We start from the raw sequence: 15,255 nt of genomic DNA on the forward strand, positions 1-15,255 counted from the left end.
TTTTCATATTCTGACTACATCTTCTACTCTCCAAGCAGGGGTTTATACAGTGTTTTATCATTTGGTGACTTTGTGTCTGATCTGTTTTCTTTCCACCGGCCCAGGTGATTCCCGCAAAGTAAACATCTTCCACAAATCACATCATTTCCTCAACAACTCCCAGTGAAATATTTCAACCAAACCGTTGCCAAGACATGCCAGGCTCCTTTGGTCGATGAAAATATAGATATTGCCAGAGGGGTGCAAATGTGTAGCTGTAGGATTGGCTAACTCCACCCCGGCCTATTGCTTTTCCAGCGGCAAAGCCGTCTGGTCGGGACTACCCCAGAGAAACCAGGCGCGGAAGTTTTGCCAGTGATCCTGATTGCGCTGTTGATATAAACAAAGTCAAACTTTGGTCTGGCCCGCAGGCCTGTGTCTGACGGGGAAGCGGTCGGACAACTCTGCCGGTTCACACACAGATCAACACCGAGGGGGGCACGCCACTCATTTGTCGTGGGAAACACGTCATCGTTGGACGACAATAGTACATCAAACTGGGAGGGGAACTACGTCACAGAGAGGGAGCGCGGCGCATCCTGTACAGCGTGAATGTCAGGTATTTGTGATCATTTGTCGGACTGGGTGACCCGACCACCCCACCCACAGCGGGATTCGCGTGGTTTCGTAACACAGCACAGCATACCGGGACAGGTCGCCGTGTGAAGACGTGAGGGGATCTGTGATTCGTCCTCTCGGGGTTGTACTTTGAACTGTGGCGCAGGATTTCTAAACCCGACCCGTGTCAAGAGGTAAACACAACCGCGGAGAAGCTATTCACCATTTACAGGATCACCTGCGTGCTGCAGATTCGTCACTTCCGGCAGACTGCGTTCCGTGCCATACGGATTTTAGAGGCCTGGAGTGCGGACTGTATCGTCCTCTGTGTACATTGTTATTGATTGTTAGCGGCATAATTGGTTTAATTGTACGGCAGGAAGATCGAGAGGCGGCCAATAATACGGAGTAAACCTCCTGGGAATTCACAGATTGAGCCGCAGTTACGCCGTGTGACCGGGTTTGCCCTCTAACCTGTTGTTCCGCCTAGCTTGTTTTGGGTCTCGTTTGAGGAAGGAGGTGGTCGTCAAATAAAGGCCGTAATATTAGTCTCCGCGGGGCGGCTGGCCGGGCCAGGCTGGGACGGAGAAAAACAGACGCCTCGCCATGTCTATTATCGGGGATCTGGCCTTGAGCCGTGTGGTGTTGGAGTCCGAGGGACGGCGGTCGCGACGCGAGACGTCCGGATTCTCCACCATGCGTCGTTCCCGCGCGTCCAGGGAGATCATCAAGGTGGACGTGGAGGACACGTCTCACGTGCCGTTTGGCACCAAGCACAAGGACGTGGTGAAAGTAGCGGTGGAGATGCAGGGACAGACGACTCAGCTCGTGGACCTGGACCAGAAGGAGTCTCTGGAGGTGATCGTGGAGAAGCTGTGTGAGGGGTGGGGCGTGGAGAACCCACACTACTACTCCCTGTCGCTGATTTCGCACGAAGGAGCCCGAGGGGTCTACATTACAGAAAAGAATCGCCACCAGATAAAAAATGGCAGCTACCTGAGAGTCAGCACGGCGCCGTCTAAAGCGGCCAGGGACATTATAACCAAGATCAAGAACAGGAACAGACCCATGGCGGAGAAGAAGCCGGTTATGCAGAGACTAGCCCAGATGTCGTCGGACGAGACCTTCGCTGTCGAGTTCATTACCTCAGACGGAGTCACACTGTTGATGGATTTGGTGGTGTCTGGTGTGACGACAGGGGAGAACTTGGGGCTTGTCTTGGCAGCTTTCCTAGCCCTGATGGACCACGGCATCGTCTCCTGGAACTCTCTCAACCCCAGATTTGTACAGAGGGTCGCCAGCTTCGTCAACAAGAGCACGGTGGCGGAGGCCATCATTGTCCAGCGGGCCCTCGCGATCCTGGAGAGCATCGTGTTGCTAAGCGACGCGTTCGGCCAGGTGGTGTCCGGCCAGGTCAGCCTTCAAGTGTTGACGGAACATTTCAAGAGCCCGGCGGCGGAGATCCAGCTTAACTCTGTTACACTAATCAACGCGCTGCTGATCAAGGCCACCCCGGCCAAGGCCAAGGAGATTCTAGACATCATCAACTCCCGTCACGTGCAGGGGCTGATCCTACAGGGCATCATAGACGGGCGCAGAACGGTGGGGGCGGAGATGGCACACCAGCTGCACGTATTACAGGTCAGAGTTATATAGCTGTAAATACAGTACCTACTCTCCAAGCAGATGTTAGGCTCCGGCTGTTGACATCAAGAAAACAGTGCAAAATGAAAATAAAACGTAAAAAAAAAAAACAGCCGGAGCCTAACCTCTGCTTGGAGAGTAGCATAAATACCGTATCACAATTTGGTGATGCTGTCTGTATGCCGCAGTATTTAGAGGGTCGCTAGTGATTGTAACAGTGCACAATTTTACACAGAGGCAATTTGTTTGACTAGTTGAGCCTAAAATGTTACAGTTAGACTGTTGCCAAATCGTGCGATAGTAATTGGTTCAAAGATTTTCACAGGGAGTGAATACCAACGAAGCACAAACGCCAGGTTATGTTTAGATGGGGCTGTGAGTGTGCGCAGAAAAGTTTACTCCCCAAGCAGAGGTTTGGGGCGAACTTTCTATTTTGTCCTGTTTCTTCGCGTCGTGTCCGCCACACAGACACCCCCCTGTTCGGGATGGGGAAAAACGAATGCTTCCGAATGCTTGTGAAAGGAGTTTCGATCCTTTGTACCTCCTCGACAAATCTGATTTATCGTCTGACAGCCATTTGTGTACATGCCATGAAGGGATCATTGACCCAGTTATATTTGCAAGTTCCCTTTACAGAAAGATTCGCTTTGTATCTTGGTCACATTTCCTCTTTATACAAACTATGGATTGTTTGGAAAATTTAATTTCCTGTTTCGTTTTTAATCGTGACCAAATGGAAAAAAATAGGGGTACTGATCTGAAAAATACAGAAATTGTAGAAACGTTTGTGAGGAAAATTAGTTTTGCACCTTATTTTTCAACTTTCAAACGGTGAAAGTTACCGTGAAATAGCAGCTCATGGGTTCGATTTCGGGCTCACGTAAAAGCTTAGCAAGCAGTAATAGAAATGGCGAAACACATGTGCTAATGGTATTATATATTGGGCTTCTCATTTTCTGTCTCGTGGTTTTCCTTTTTGCGATGGTAATCACGTTTCCGGAGTAATGTGTAGGCCTCTGGGGACTATAAATGTGTGGTTCCATCAACATCAATCTGCTCTCTCCCGGTAATTGGCCATGGGGAGCACTTGATAGCAATTTAAATTGCCAGAATGTAATGATTTCAATCATTGACATTGCACGTGACTATCGTCTCTCTATTTCTCTCTTTCCCTCTCTCTGTCTCTCTCTCTGTCTGTCTCTCTCTCTCTCTCTCAATCAGAGGGAAACACGTATACTCATGTTTTCTCGTTCCCGGTTTGACTTTCCAGGTGTTGCTGTTCTGTTGCCTTGACGACCGAATCCAGACCGAACTTGACCCCGGTGACCCAGAGCAACTGAACAAGGTTCGCAAGCTGTACGCCCTCGCCTTTGACCGTGACCTCAGTGCGCAAGGCAGCGCTTTATTCGCCGAGAACAAGGGAGCCATCCGCAGGTCAAAAGTCGAGTATATGGAAAACTACAAGAAGCTGGGTTTCACCAACTACACAAGCCCCATCCTGGACTTTGAAGAAACGCCCCCTGGCCTGCTCGCCCTGGATTGCATGTTGTTCTTCGCGGAGAATCACACAGAAAGTTACAACAAGCTAGTGTTTGAGAACTCCTGCAGGGATGACCAATATGTCTGTCCATTCGCAAGGTAAGTTGCTACATCGAGACAAAAGGAAGTCGAAAATGTATTCTTCGATTCAACGTTTACATGTTTTCAACCTGACCGATTTCTTTACTGGCGAAATCATTTCAAAATCTTATTTTTCTTTCCTTCATCCACAGGTGTGCCATTGCCCTCACCCTTTTGCTCTGCAAAATACTCCAGGTAGGAGAGCCCCCTTCTGAGACGGGGCAGGACTACCATCCCATGTTCTTCGCCACCCCAAATGCATTCGAGGAGGTCTTCTGTGTCTGTATACAGTCACTCAACAAGGTATATCACGTTTTGTCACGACAAGAAAAGAGTAACTAGTACAGAATGACCAAATGTAATGACAGAGGTATATAAGGGGGCAGAGCTATCTCCGGACAGACATGTGTATCACACCCTTTCATAATCCCCAACAAGCAAATGTAGAAAAACATAATCGTAACGTATCTCCAGCTCCCGGTTTCTCGGAACACCAGCCTTTCTACAGATGTTGTCGGGAGTAGAAATGTCGCTGGTCCGGGTATACGGGAGTTTGAGAAACGTGACGTTCTGGTCTTTCTACATCTGGTTAAATGGATAACTCATCTTTATCTTTTGGTGGTGGGTATTACTTGAGTGGGGACCATTGATTGAACGAGGGAAAAGATGCACAGAAACAAGATGTACCTGCAGATTAACTTGAAACGTACATTGGTGTGTTTCAGACTTGGCGGGAAATGCGCGCCATTCACGAGGATTTTGACAAGGTGATGGACGTGTGCCGGGAGCAGATCGGCATGGCCCTGTCCCACCGCCCGCGCAGCCCAGCCATCTTCGGCACCAAGCTGCAGGACTACAGCTACCACGAGATCATCCGACAGATCCAGGACAGCCGCGTGTCCAAGCTGCCTCTGGACGGGGACGTGGAACCGTTCTGCGGCCTGAGGAACACCATCACCCCCGGAGTCGTCCAACTCATCAAGGCACACCGCCTCTCGCACCTCGTCAAGGGCGGGCTGTTCCAGAAGTTCAACAAGAGGAGAGTCAAGGACAAGTTCTGGTTCTGTCGCCTCGCGCCGAACTTCAAGGCGTTCCACTACGGAGACGCAGGGGAGGGGACAACTCCCGACATCGACCAACTGAGCGGGAAGCTAGACCTCGCCGACATCAAGCAGCTGGTGACAGGAAAGCAGTGCCCCCACATGAAGGAGTCCCGGAGTCAGAAGGACAGCGTCACACCATACGCGTTCTCAATCCTGTACTACCCCGACAATTCGCTAGACTTCGTGGCGCCTACCAAGGAGATGTACGACCTGTGGACGGACGGTATCAGCGCACTGCTGGACCAGGAGATGACGAGTAAAACCACCAAGAAAGAGATGGAGATGTTGTTGTCCATGGAGATGAGACTAGCTCTGTTAGACACGGAGGGACTGCAGCTTCCGTCAGAACCACCTCCACTGCCGCCAGAACCCGACAACTACGACTTCGCTGTGAAGCTGTAGATCACAAACTCAGACCAATGCGAATCTTCAAGGGTTTTTTAAAGTTCTGTTTTGAAAGGATTGTACATGTGTGCTGATTAAGGTTGTTGTTCCTGGTGATTTGTTGCAGTATTATACTATCGGTGTATATGTTTGATGGACATTAAGACGATGTTTGGTTACTCAATAAAGAAAGAAAGTTTTGGCTCTGCTAGAGCAGCATCTGATATCATAATTGTTTTTATTGTTATTTTCCCCATTTCTTAGTATAACTGCTATAACACTCTATGTAAACATAAAAATTTAAACAATAATAACGATCTACGAGTCTCCAACATTAGACTTTTAGCTTTGTCAGGACGTCCCCGCATCTACTGTTGATCTTCAGCGCCGCTAGATTGTCCGCTCGTGTGGGTCCGATGTTCAGGATGGCCACGGGTTTGTTCTGTTTGTGAGCGGCGGACACAAACCTGTAGGCCGAATACACCTGGAGGTAGGGAAACAGAGATGAATGCGTGATCGAGAGGGGAACAGAAACGCCATGGCAGGAGAAATACAAACCATTAACAGTGACAATGGGACAGTAGGGAACATGCAGTACAAAAGATTGAAACTTAGAGACTATATTGACCTTTCAACTAAACCGTATACATATACATGGTGTATAGAAGGCCGTCGGATCGACACCAACAACCTAAGGACAGAGCATGATGAAAGGGGAAGAGATTGAAGAAGTGTCATACTGCATGGCTCTGTTTTGCTACCCATTTTTTTTATATCATAGCTTGAATAATGTGTACCAAAAACATCACAAGCCATATTTATGTACATGCTTCCCTACGGCAGCACCGAAACTCGTCAATGGTTCATATTTCATAATCATAAATCACACAACGAGATTCATATTTACTGACCTGTAGTGAAGACCCTGCCACCAGTATACTGTCAGACTCCTCCAGTTTTTCAAAGACCAGTTGGACCGTGTCCTTGGGCACGCACTCCCCGAAGTACACCATGTCAGGCTTCAGGGGTCCGCCACATTTTCTGCAGATACATATAGTCCATGGGCCAGGTCCCCAACAATGGCAATTAGCAATTGATACCAAACATAATAGGCCAGTAGGAATCGAAGGATCAGAAAAAAATGATGGATATGTGTGAGTAGCTATAAAGCTGCCGATAGTAAATAATTTTTTCACGTCAACAGTATGGTTGAGTTTTTACGTCGACTTGTGTGTGTGTGTGTGTGTGTGTGTGTGTGTGTGTGTGTGTGTGTGTGTGTGTGTGTGTGTGTGTGTGTGTGTGTGTGTGCGTGTGCGTGTGCATGTGCGTGTGTGTTCATATGTGTGTGTGTGTGCATGTCTGTATGTCTGCGTCTACAACAAGTGTCTACACCACATCTACATCTACGTACCCGCAGTGCGGCGCTCTAAACCCCTCTATCTGTTCCGGAGTCAGGGCGACGTCGGCGTCCGGCCTGATCTCGAACGGCACCGCCTCCCAGTGCGGGTTCATGTTCGATATCACCTGTTGTAACCCGGACCTCGGTACCACGTGCTTACAGGACAGACATGCCGCCCTAAACGCGCTTCCATGGAGCTCTGTCATCCGCTCACTCCCGGCTTTCCTGTGTAGATCGTCCACATTCTGTGTCACCAGCCAGTGGAGTTTACCCTGCCGCTCCCACTGCACAAGTGCCCGGTGAGAAACGTTAGGCCGGTGTGACGAGAACCCGGGCCATCCTACGTAGTTTCTAGCCCAGTTCCCCTGCCGAACGTGTGTGTCCTTCACGAAATCTTGGTACATAACAGGCCCGATGACGGGTCTGTCTTTGCCGGCCCGAGGCGGGCTCTTGACAGAACGATAGTCTGGGAGACCGGACTCAGTGGACAGTCCGGCTCCTGTGATCACCAACAGCCGTTTGGAAGCGTGGACGAACTCCTGGAGCCTGCTGATGTCGTCAGAGGTAGCCGAGTCGGTTGGAGGAACGAAATTCAAGTCTTCGACGAAAACAACATTAGCAGACGACGTTGTATAACACTTCCGGGTTGGACCGAGAATGGTCCTCACGTGGTCTATGGTGCCTTTGCCAAGTATCAAACGCATTTTGGACACCAGCAGAAGTAACTAAAATGACACAGGGAATGATAGAGTGAGTGATAAGTAACTGAAAGGATGACTGACACGACAAGTCGTTCCCTGAGACATTACATCATTACACAGCAGCCATTTTGGATCTTATTTATGTCACTATATCTGATTGGCTGTAGGGAATGACCACCCACCCGACTGGCCAATAGCAACCCATGTAACATAGATCGATAATTGTCGGTGTGAAGTTACGCAATTTGATTTTCCGCTGCAATTTGAATTTACTTCGCTAGATGGCAAAGTAGACTTAGAAGGGGGCATTGAATACTTCAGCAGATAAAACCCTTTTGAATACAGTACACTTGTTTTCCAATACAAAACAAATACAGTTTTGGGGAAAGACAAACAGAAGAGTTAATGTAGTTTGTCATTGAAGTAAAATTCATGTACTGCTTCTTGTCCATTGCCGGAATTATACTGATATCATGGAGATCCATTTATTTCTGATGTCAACATAGCTGCATTTGGTGTGCAATGTCTGTGCTATGGAAGAGAACACTGTATACTAAGTACAGATTTTCTACATAAGACAACAAATCCTACTCGATGGCAAACTTATGCTTCATAGAAATCAACAAAACAAGGAATCTTTCACATTCTGACAGAGGAAAAAAAAAGTTTTATTCTATTTTCCAACTGATTGCTTTAACCTCACAATACATGAATAAATGATGATACATGTTGGATAAAGATGTGCAACTGGTCAGAGCTTCCTTTTAAGCTCTGACAAAAATTATACTACATTTGTACCATGGTAGTAGTTCTTAAGTCTACATACAGTCCTGGTGACTAAAAAAAAAAATGTTACATTAACAATGCTTTGATGATTTTTATGAAATTCAATACATTTGTACCATAACACATTTCAGTCTATGAATCTAAGTCACAATTTTTCTGTCTCTGTTTTCTGTAGCGCTTCCTTTATCATGTCACTAATGCGAATGTTCAGTGCAGGGTCTCTCTGACTCTCCTGTGGCTCCTCTACAGTATCAGTCACTTGTTTCAACTGTCTCTTTTTCAGGACGACCCCGTCCCTCTGTAGTGCCCTTGCTGCTGCCTCAAAGAGTTCAGCATCTTCTTGGTACTTTCCCAGTCTCTCCAGTTGTTGGTACTTCAGGATGAACTTCTGACACTCCGACACAGAGTCCGGGTCACTCAGGTCCATGGGGCGGGGGGTGCCGTAGGTCTTGTAAAAAGCTGAAAGTATGGAAGAAAAAGGGGTTAAATACAAGCACAGCCGAGCAGTGTAATGGAAAAAGTGAAAACATGTATAAATTCATACTGTGACTCTTGTAATTTGTGAGAGATGTAAAACTAAACTGACATGCAACTAGCAACTAAATATTAATGTGTAGCAACAATTCTATTAAAGTATTGTATGGGGCTTCAGTTTATTAATATCATTTCCCTCATTTTCACTGTCGATCTAAAGCCAAAGTTATCAGTGTTTTATGAATTGATTCTTTATACATATAACATTAACGTTATATAAAATTTGTGCATAATTTTTACCTGCTCGAATCTTGTCCTCAGGATACAGGATTCGCCTGACCGGTTTGATATCGTAACTCCTCTCCGCCAGTGGTGGGTCTCGGGGCGGAAACGCCGCGTACACGTCGTACCAAAGCGGCCTTTCCTCGTACTTCATCACTCCCCCGCGTATCAAGTCACGAACGCGGGTAAAAATCGTGCCAAACTTCTCCAAACGACTCCCAGCCATGTTGGACCGACTGGATGACCTCTCTTCTTGTTACTGACCTCCGACCTCTGGTGATTTAGAGGTTTAATGTGAACAATATAGTGCCTGACTATTTATCTTTCTTTGAAAAAAGTTAATGACAAGCTGTATCAAAATAATCACAAAGAAGTAATACTAATATTAATACATTTATATTTTATATCAGATAAACATAATATATTGAATAAATCGTACCAAAAAGTATTTTGATTGGGTATTTTTCAAGGCATATACAAAGGACAGTCTTATCGTAAAGAATGATGGGACTGAAGCAAGATGGCAGCTCGTGGTAGAATTTTGGGCATGGCATAGCATGACAGTTTAGAACGGTTTTATCTCTCTGATTCCGTGCTAGGAAGTAGAAAATGTTAACTATGAATGCTTCACGGCCTTCTGGCTTGCTTCTGAAGTCAGGTTTACGCTTAGCAGTTTGTCCCAGGCCTGTGAGCACGAGCGTCGTGCTGTGGAAAGGCGAGGAGCGGGTAGTCCGCAAGGACATCCGAGACCACCCCTCCAACCACCCGTACAGATCCGACTGGCAGTCCGGACAGTATTACGACCCCAGGAAGTTCAAGAGCGAATTCCTCAAGCCGAAGAGGACCAAGGTTTGGGAAAAACTTATCAAAATTGACAATACGAAAAACGACAAACGAAAAGATCATCATGTCTTGAAAAAACTAGGACATAGGACATATGAGCAGGGAGCTTTTGATATGACTTTAATATACATTAAGCTCCTTGTATACATGAGGAAATAGTTTGAATAAATTTTAATGATCTTTATCTTATGATTTTTAGAATATTATATATGGAAGACCTTCCTCTCCACGTGATATTTAATGTAACAAAAATATATATTGATTAACATGCCATTCTGTTTGCTATCAATATCATATTTGTCATTCACAAAAACACCATAAATGCTTGGGGGAATTTACATAGTCACATTGTAAAAAGAAAAGACAAAATATTGTCATGAAACTTTCAAAGTTTCATTAACCGTTCCCATCTCTTCTTCTCCCTCAGTATGACTATGAAGATATCGAGTGCCGTTTCGGAACCTGGTTTGACCCAGAGAACATTGGCTGGTCCACTTGGCAATTCAAGTAAGTATTTTGTGTCGCGGTTGGTGTCAAAATGTTTTTTTGCTTCGTATTAACTGTATTTAAATGTAGCAACATTATTGTAGTTGTGTATATCTTAACTTAAGTAAGTGCATTTTGTTGTGCATATGACAGACGGCCATTTGATTGGAACAACAATCCACTGAGAGACAAACAGAAAGAACCTGGACCTGAGGACAAGAACTGGCACGACAAACCTGCCCACGTTTTCCATCCTTTCACAAAGGTACGCTTTGACAAGAATATATATACTTGGTATCAATAATCATGTTACCATCATGCACAATGCCGAAAAGGTCTGAAGCAAGCCAGTTGTGTTGTAGTTTTAATCCTAAATTTCTTACCACCCTAGCTTACTTCTGGTAAGAATTACACTATAATTTATAGTCATAACAGGCAATGTTGTAAGTTAGGAATGTTGAGAAGCTGTCACAAGATATCACAGGCAGCTGAAGTCTAGACTTCTCTTCTATCTGTTCCATGTAGGTGCTGGAGGGTGAGAAACAGGGTCTGTTGCTGACCAAGTCCAAGTGGATGCAGAAGGAAGGCAACAATGGAACCCTTCCTCAGCACATCATGGTCCTCGGTAACAACATCACCGTTCCTGATTACGAGCAGCGCGTACGGGAAGCCATCTTGTACGCACACGAACACGACACCCAGGACGCCATGGTAAGCAGGAACCAGTCTGCACAGTACATTATGTCCCAGCTCCTGTACATGTGCTCCACTCTTACAGGACAATACCCACAGCTGCTCGACAGGCGTGTCGTAGACGGGATGGATGTCACCGCCAACTGGCATCGCGGGGAGGATCTGGTCCAGACCAAAGGAAAGATCGGGACAATGATGCTGTCCAAGTCACCACTGCCTCCGTTTGCTAATCCTGACGACATTGCAGAAACCGCTGAACACGAGTTAGAGTCCATCTTCCCTGTGGCTCCCATCATCGATCTGCAAGTCGCCAACATATACACCCCAGAGGATCACATGGGTTTCTTGGATGGGTACTCCTTCCCACACATGCACACCTTGTTTCTGCTGAACATCGACAGAGCGGCGCGACGGAGGCACATGACTGTCAAAATGATGATGTTTGCTCATGCTAATTGTTTGGCTCGTGCAAGAAAGCTGTACGGAGATGCCGAGATGGACCTACCAGAACCAATCACAGCACAGGGCGTCGCCATGGAGGATGGAGTCTTCCACTTTCTAGTGTACCAACTGAACACGACAAAGTTACGAGAAGATGGTGGGGTGAAGAACATGGTATGGATCGACTGCGACAACCGTCTGTACAACTACATGTACCTCATGGATCATGCTGCAAACTTGTGGCCGGTAAAGAAACGTAAGCGCTGGGTGAAGATCAACAAGAAAAGACTGGAGGTTGGACTGCTTGAGTACAATCCCGATGTCTTTAAGAAGTTTGTAGGCATGTACATGAATGGGGTGACTTCTGCTCATCAGGCACAGAGTGGGCAACATGGAAGTACATGATCATGTGAAGGAGAAAATTGCACCACTTTTTTTTTTTTAAGACCCCATGTTACATACAGTGAATTACTTGGTAACTGTGACATGATCTTTATTGGTGTTTGAAATGTAATGGATTATGGATCATAAAGTGTGCCTGACTTTGGCAGGCAGTAACAAAAGATGATACTGAGATAACGATGTGTTTCCATTTTTGGAAAGTAATAAATTCAAATTCCAGCATATCTGGCTGTTCTTTTCATTGTGCTGTTTATCCTTAGATTATGTTAGACAGAACTTATAAGTTTAAATAGTGAAGTAATTAAAATACAGCATCGTTAAAAGCAATTTGGTATACTCAAACTGATAAAACTAAAAGTTGATATGTCAATCCAGTAAAAAGACCCATATTGTACCACAGAACTGAAAGGGAATGATGAAGAAAAATGGGACAACATTTCAAGCATGTTGTTTCTGGTAGCTTTTTTATTGTGGGAGAAGTGAGACAACACTTAAGTCAACTTAAAATGGTCCTAAACTTAGTGGCTGTACAGCATAAAGAAATTCCATGTTATATCATAGCTGCAATATTTACATGTTGAGCAGACAACAACACCATTAAGAACAGTTAAAATGTGTTCTGATTTTGACATTCCCTCTTTATACATACAACTGTTTGAATTCAGTGTGATATCAAATTCAATGGCAATGGTAAATGTCATGATTTTCTAGTTAAAAGTAGAATCTTGGCACCCTAAGATGTTTATTTTATTATGTCTACTTGATTTTATTCTGTACAACAAACACTTCATATGTACACTTAGGAAGTATCTAGAGGTACAACTAGGCAACCTGCCTACATCTAGAAATAAAATGTTGGTGTGGAGTATTCTAAGGAAACCATGAAAACTAGCGCTAAGGGTGAGTTCCTATGGTTTCCATGTGATGACCCTAACGGCAATAGTCGCGGCTTTCACCACCGCCTCGCTCTCGTCTTCCATCCTCTTCTTGATGAGATCTACATGATTCAGTAGCTCCTTCCTCCCCTCGGGAGCCTCCGACAAGGTGGTCAGGGCTTTCAGACTATTCAGGCGCACCTCACTGTTCTTGTCTTCTACAAGTTCTACAAGATGAGGAATTGCTCCAGCCTCCAAGGCCAGGTACTTCCCCTGGGTTGTTATGGTGATGGTCGCTATGGCTCCTGCCGCCATGGATCGGACGTACGTGTCTCCATCCTTCAGCAGCCCGACCAATGGTGGCAGAGCCTTCACCTCGCAGGCCTTGTTCTTGCCGTCGAGCGGAACGCTGAGGTCCATGATGTCGCGTGCGGCCTTGGCGCGGATGATGGCCTGGTTGTGGCCGAGGAGCTCGGTGAAGACCTCCATTGCCCCGGCAACGAGAGCATGCATGGTTTCCACGCGGAGACAGAAGTGTAACGTGTCCAGGATCAGTTCCTTGATCTCGTTTAGCTCGTCACGCAGTTTTCCGACAAGCTTGGGGACAAGTTGAGCCTCCACTACACCTGCAGCACCTGCAGATACGACAGAAAGGGAATATCTAAACCTGAGCATCAAGAATTGTGTTCATTAGATCCTGTACACAACCCATTACTAGAGTCGACACTGTCATTCTGTCAATGTAATACTTCAAAGGTACATGTAAAGGTCAAGTGAGAAATAGATGGTGAATAGATAAAACATGAAAACGTACTTATGTAGCGATTAAATATTGATGAACAAAAGAAAGGGGCCAAAGCTTTCTGTCCAATGACATTAACTGTGTAACGTTAAGTATTTACTGAAGAATGTCCAAAAGAAAAAAATGAGATGACTGCCTGGGACAAACTTAGTAACTACAATAGTCTGAAAATCTAGAATGGGAAAAGTAGAAGTAGTAGTACATGCACATGCAATTGTTTATATCATATCTTTACATCAAATTAAATATTTACTGTTATCTACATCAAATTATACTCATTCACAACATATACAAATGTCTAAAATCATTAAGATAGAGAATTTTTCTTTTAACGTATCAATAATAAGCAGGTAAAAAAAGGAAGGATACATACTATTTATACTGAACATATGCTTCAAACTAGGTTTTTTTCACAATCACAGTCGCTGAATTCATCCATCACAAAGACTTACCATATGGAATCTCAGACATCATCTCCATGGCCATGTGTGCATTCTTCCTGGCAAGGTCCACACTGTCATCAAACAGCTTGGACAGAGGCACAATAATGCCATAGTCCAGGAAGGCATCTCTGCCCTTGTTGTGGGTGGCAATAACATACAGCACCTGGAGAGGATGGAAAATATTGGTATCTGTCAGATAAAAAAGAGGTAGTCTTCATCATTTGATAAGAATAAGATTATTACTACATTGAGGCCTGAGTAAGCCTCATAATAACCTCAGTCTTAACATATAGAATAAGACATGATCACTTTCTGCTGCTAAAATTATTACAGTATCTCGCAAAAACGACACATAATGATAATGTTGAAACTATGACTATGAGCACAAAGTATAAGCTTCTATATTCCAAGATTCTTAATGCCTCTCTTTGCATTCAGACCTGTGTTATATCTTTTCAGAATTTATGGTCTTACTTCTGTTGTCTTGTGCCTCACTGTCGGGTCCTTGTCACTCAGCAGCTTCTTAAGACTCTCAGCCACACCCACCTGTAGAGAGGAATAACAGATCTGTTATTTGAATGCGGATGAAATAGCATCATACAACATGGCTATAAATGTACATGGGGTGATGGGAAGAGCAAGACACAAACTCGGGAAGTGGATGTGAAGTTGGAAGGAAAACATGACTTAGTTTGTACGGTAACTTGATAGACAGCAAGGTAAAATTATCTCGCTCAAAAAAGTTTCAAGGAGAGAACAGGACACAGTACTAACTCTCAACGCCTCTGCGATGTGTTCCGGATCGTGGAGGTAGTCGCAGAGAGTCATCAAGGCCCGCTGCCGTGTGATCAGCTCTTTATCGTTCAGCTCCCGGTTGAGCCTGGGGAGGGCCCGGTCTCCGTACGCCAGCGGAGCCTTGGTCGGGTCGATGTCCGGCGGAAGCTTCTGCGAGATCACCGTCTTCGCCATGGCTTAAGTTGTACTCAACCAGTAGAGAATAAAGTTGAACGTCTATGGGTATGCGGTGGAAGCACCGGGCTTAAACTGTTCTTGGCACGAAAATCGCGAATCGATATTTGCCAGGACAGCCAGACCGCAAACCTTTTGTTTAATTTGTTGTCATGGTAACCACATCAAAACGCCACGAACCAAATTGGCCAAAACATGATTGAATGACAACAAATAGTAAAAATGTCCTTACTATCATTTATAATATTTTACATTGTACCTGTAGTGAGTTTTAAAGGCGCTTATTGATCATAAAGTTGAATTTGGTAGTT

The 15,255-nt window shown here is 45.2% G+C and overlaps 5 protein-coding genes across 5 annotated transcripts; 2 read left to right on the forward strand and 3 right to left on the reverse strand.

Moving 5' to 3' along the window:
- Positions 1–77: 77 nt before the first annotated feature.
- LOC118425953 (engulfment and cell motility protein 1-like) lies at positions 78–5,557 on the forward strand. Its single transcript, XM_035835123.1, has 4 exons — positions 78–2,238; positions 3,512–3,879; positions 4,014–4,164; positions 4,587–5,557. Exons 1-4 carry the CDS (start codon positions 1,204–1,206, stop codon positions 5,364–5,366), a joined length of 2,334 nt encoding a protein of 777 aa, XP_035691016.1. The 5' UTR covers positions 78–1,203; the 3' UTR covers positions 5,367–5,557.
- A 46-nt stretch (positions 5,558–5,603) lies between these two features.
- LOC118425955 (NAD-dependent protein lipoamidase sirtuin-4, mitochondrial-like) lies at positions 5,604–7,584 on the reverse strand. Its single transcript, XM_035835124.1, has 3 exons — positions 6,760–7,584; positions 6,260–6,389; positions 5,604–5,832 (listed from the first exon to the last, which is right to left on the reverse strand). Exons 1-3 carry the CDS (start codon positions 7,449–7,451, stop codon positions 5,683–5,685), a joined length of 972 nt encoding a protein of 323 aa, XP_035691017.1. The 5' UTR covers positions 7,452–7,584; the 3' UTR covers positions 5,604–5,682.
- Positions 7,585–8,320: 736 nt separating this feature from the next.
- Positions 8,321–9,281, reverse strand: LOC118425888 (28S ribosomal protein S23, mitochondrial-like). Its single transcript, XM_035835026.1, has 2 exons — positions 9,009–9,281; positions 8,321–8,693 (listed from the first exon to the last, which is right to left on the reverse strand). The coding sequence occupies exons 1-2, from the start codon at positions 9,214–9,216 to the stop codon at positions 8,380–8,382; spliced, it is 522 nt and encodes a 173-aa protein (XP_035690919.1). The 5' UTR covers positions 9,217–9,281; the 3' UTR covers positions 8,321–8,379.
- Positions 9,282–9,476: 195 nt separating this feature from the next.
- Positions 9,477–12,079, forward strand: LOC118425886 (39S ribosomal protein L37, mitochondrial-like). Its single transcript, XM_035835022.1, has 4 exons — positions 9,477–9,839; positions 10,261–10,340; positions 10,473–10,584; positions 10,845–12,079. The coding sequence occupies exons 1-4, from the start codon at positions 9,600–9,602 to the stop codon at positions 11,856–11,858; spliced, it is 1,446 nt and encodes a 481-aa protein (XP_035690915.1). The 5' UTR covers positions 9,477–9,599; the 3' UTR covers positions 11,859–12,079.
- Positions 12,080–12,302: 223 nt separating this feature from the next.
- Positions 12,303–15,070, reverse strand: LOC118425887 (radial spoke head 14 homolog). Its single transcript, XM_035835025.1, has 4 exons — positions 14,750–15,070; positions 14,450–14,521; positions 13,985–14,138; positions 12,303–13,365 (listed from the first exon to the last, which is right to left on the reverse strand). Exons 1-4 carry the CDS (start codon positions 14,942–14,944, stop codon positions 12,764–12,766), a joined length of 1,023 nt encoding a protein of 340 aa, XP_035690918.1. The 5' UTR covers positions 14,945–15,070; the 3' UTR covers positions 12,303–12,763.
- Between the last annotated feature and the right edge of the window lie 185 nt (positions 15,071–15,255).

Source organism: Branchiostoma floridae, chromosome 11 (genome assembly GCF_000003815.2).
Source record: "Branchiostoma floridae strain S238N-H82 chromosome 11, Bfl_VNyyK, whole genome shotgun sequence".
Taxonomy (NCBI): Eukaryota; Metazoa; Chordata; class Leptocardii; order Amphioxiformes; family Branchiostomatidae; genus Branchiostoma; species Branchiostoma floridae.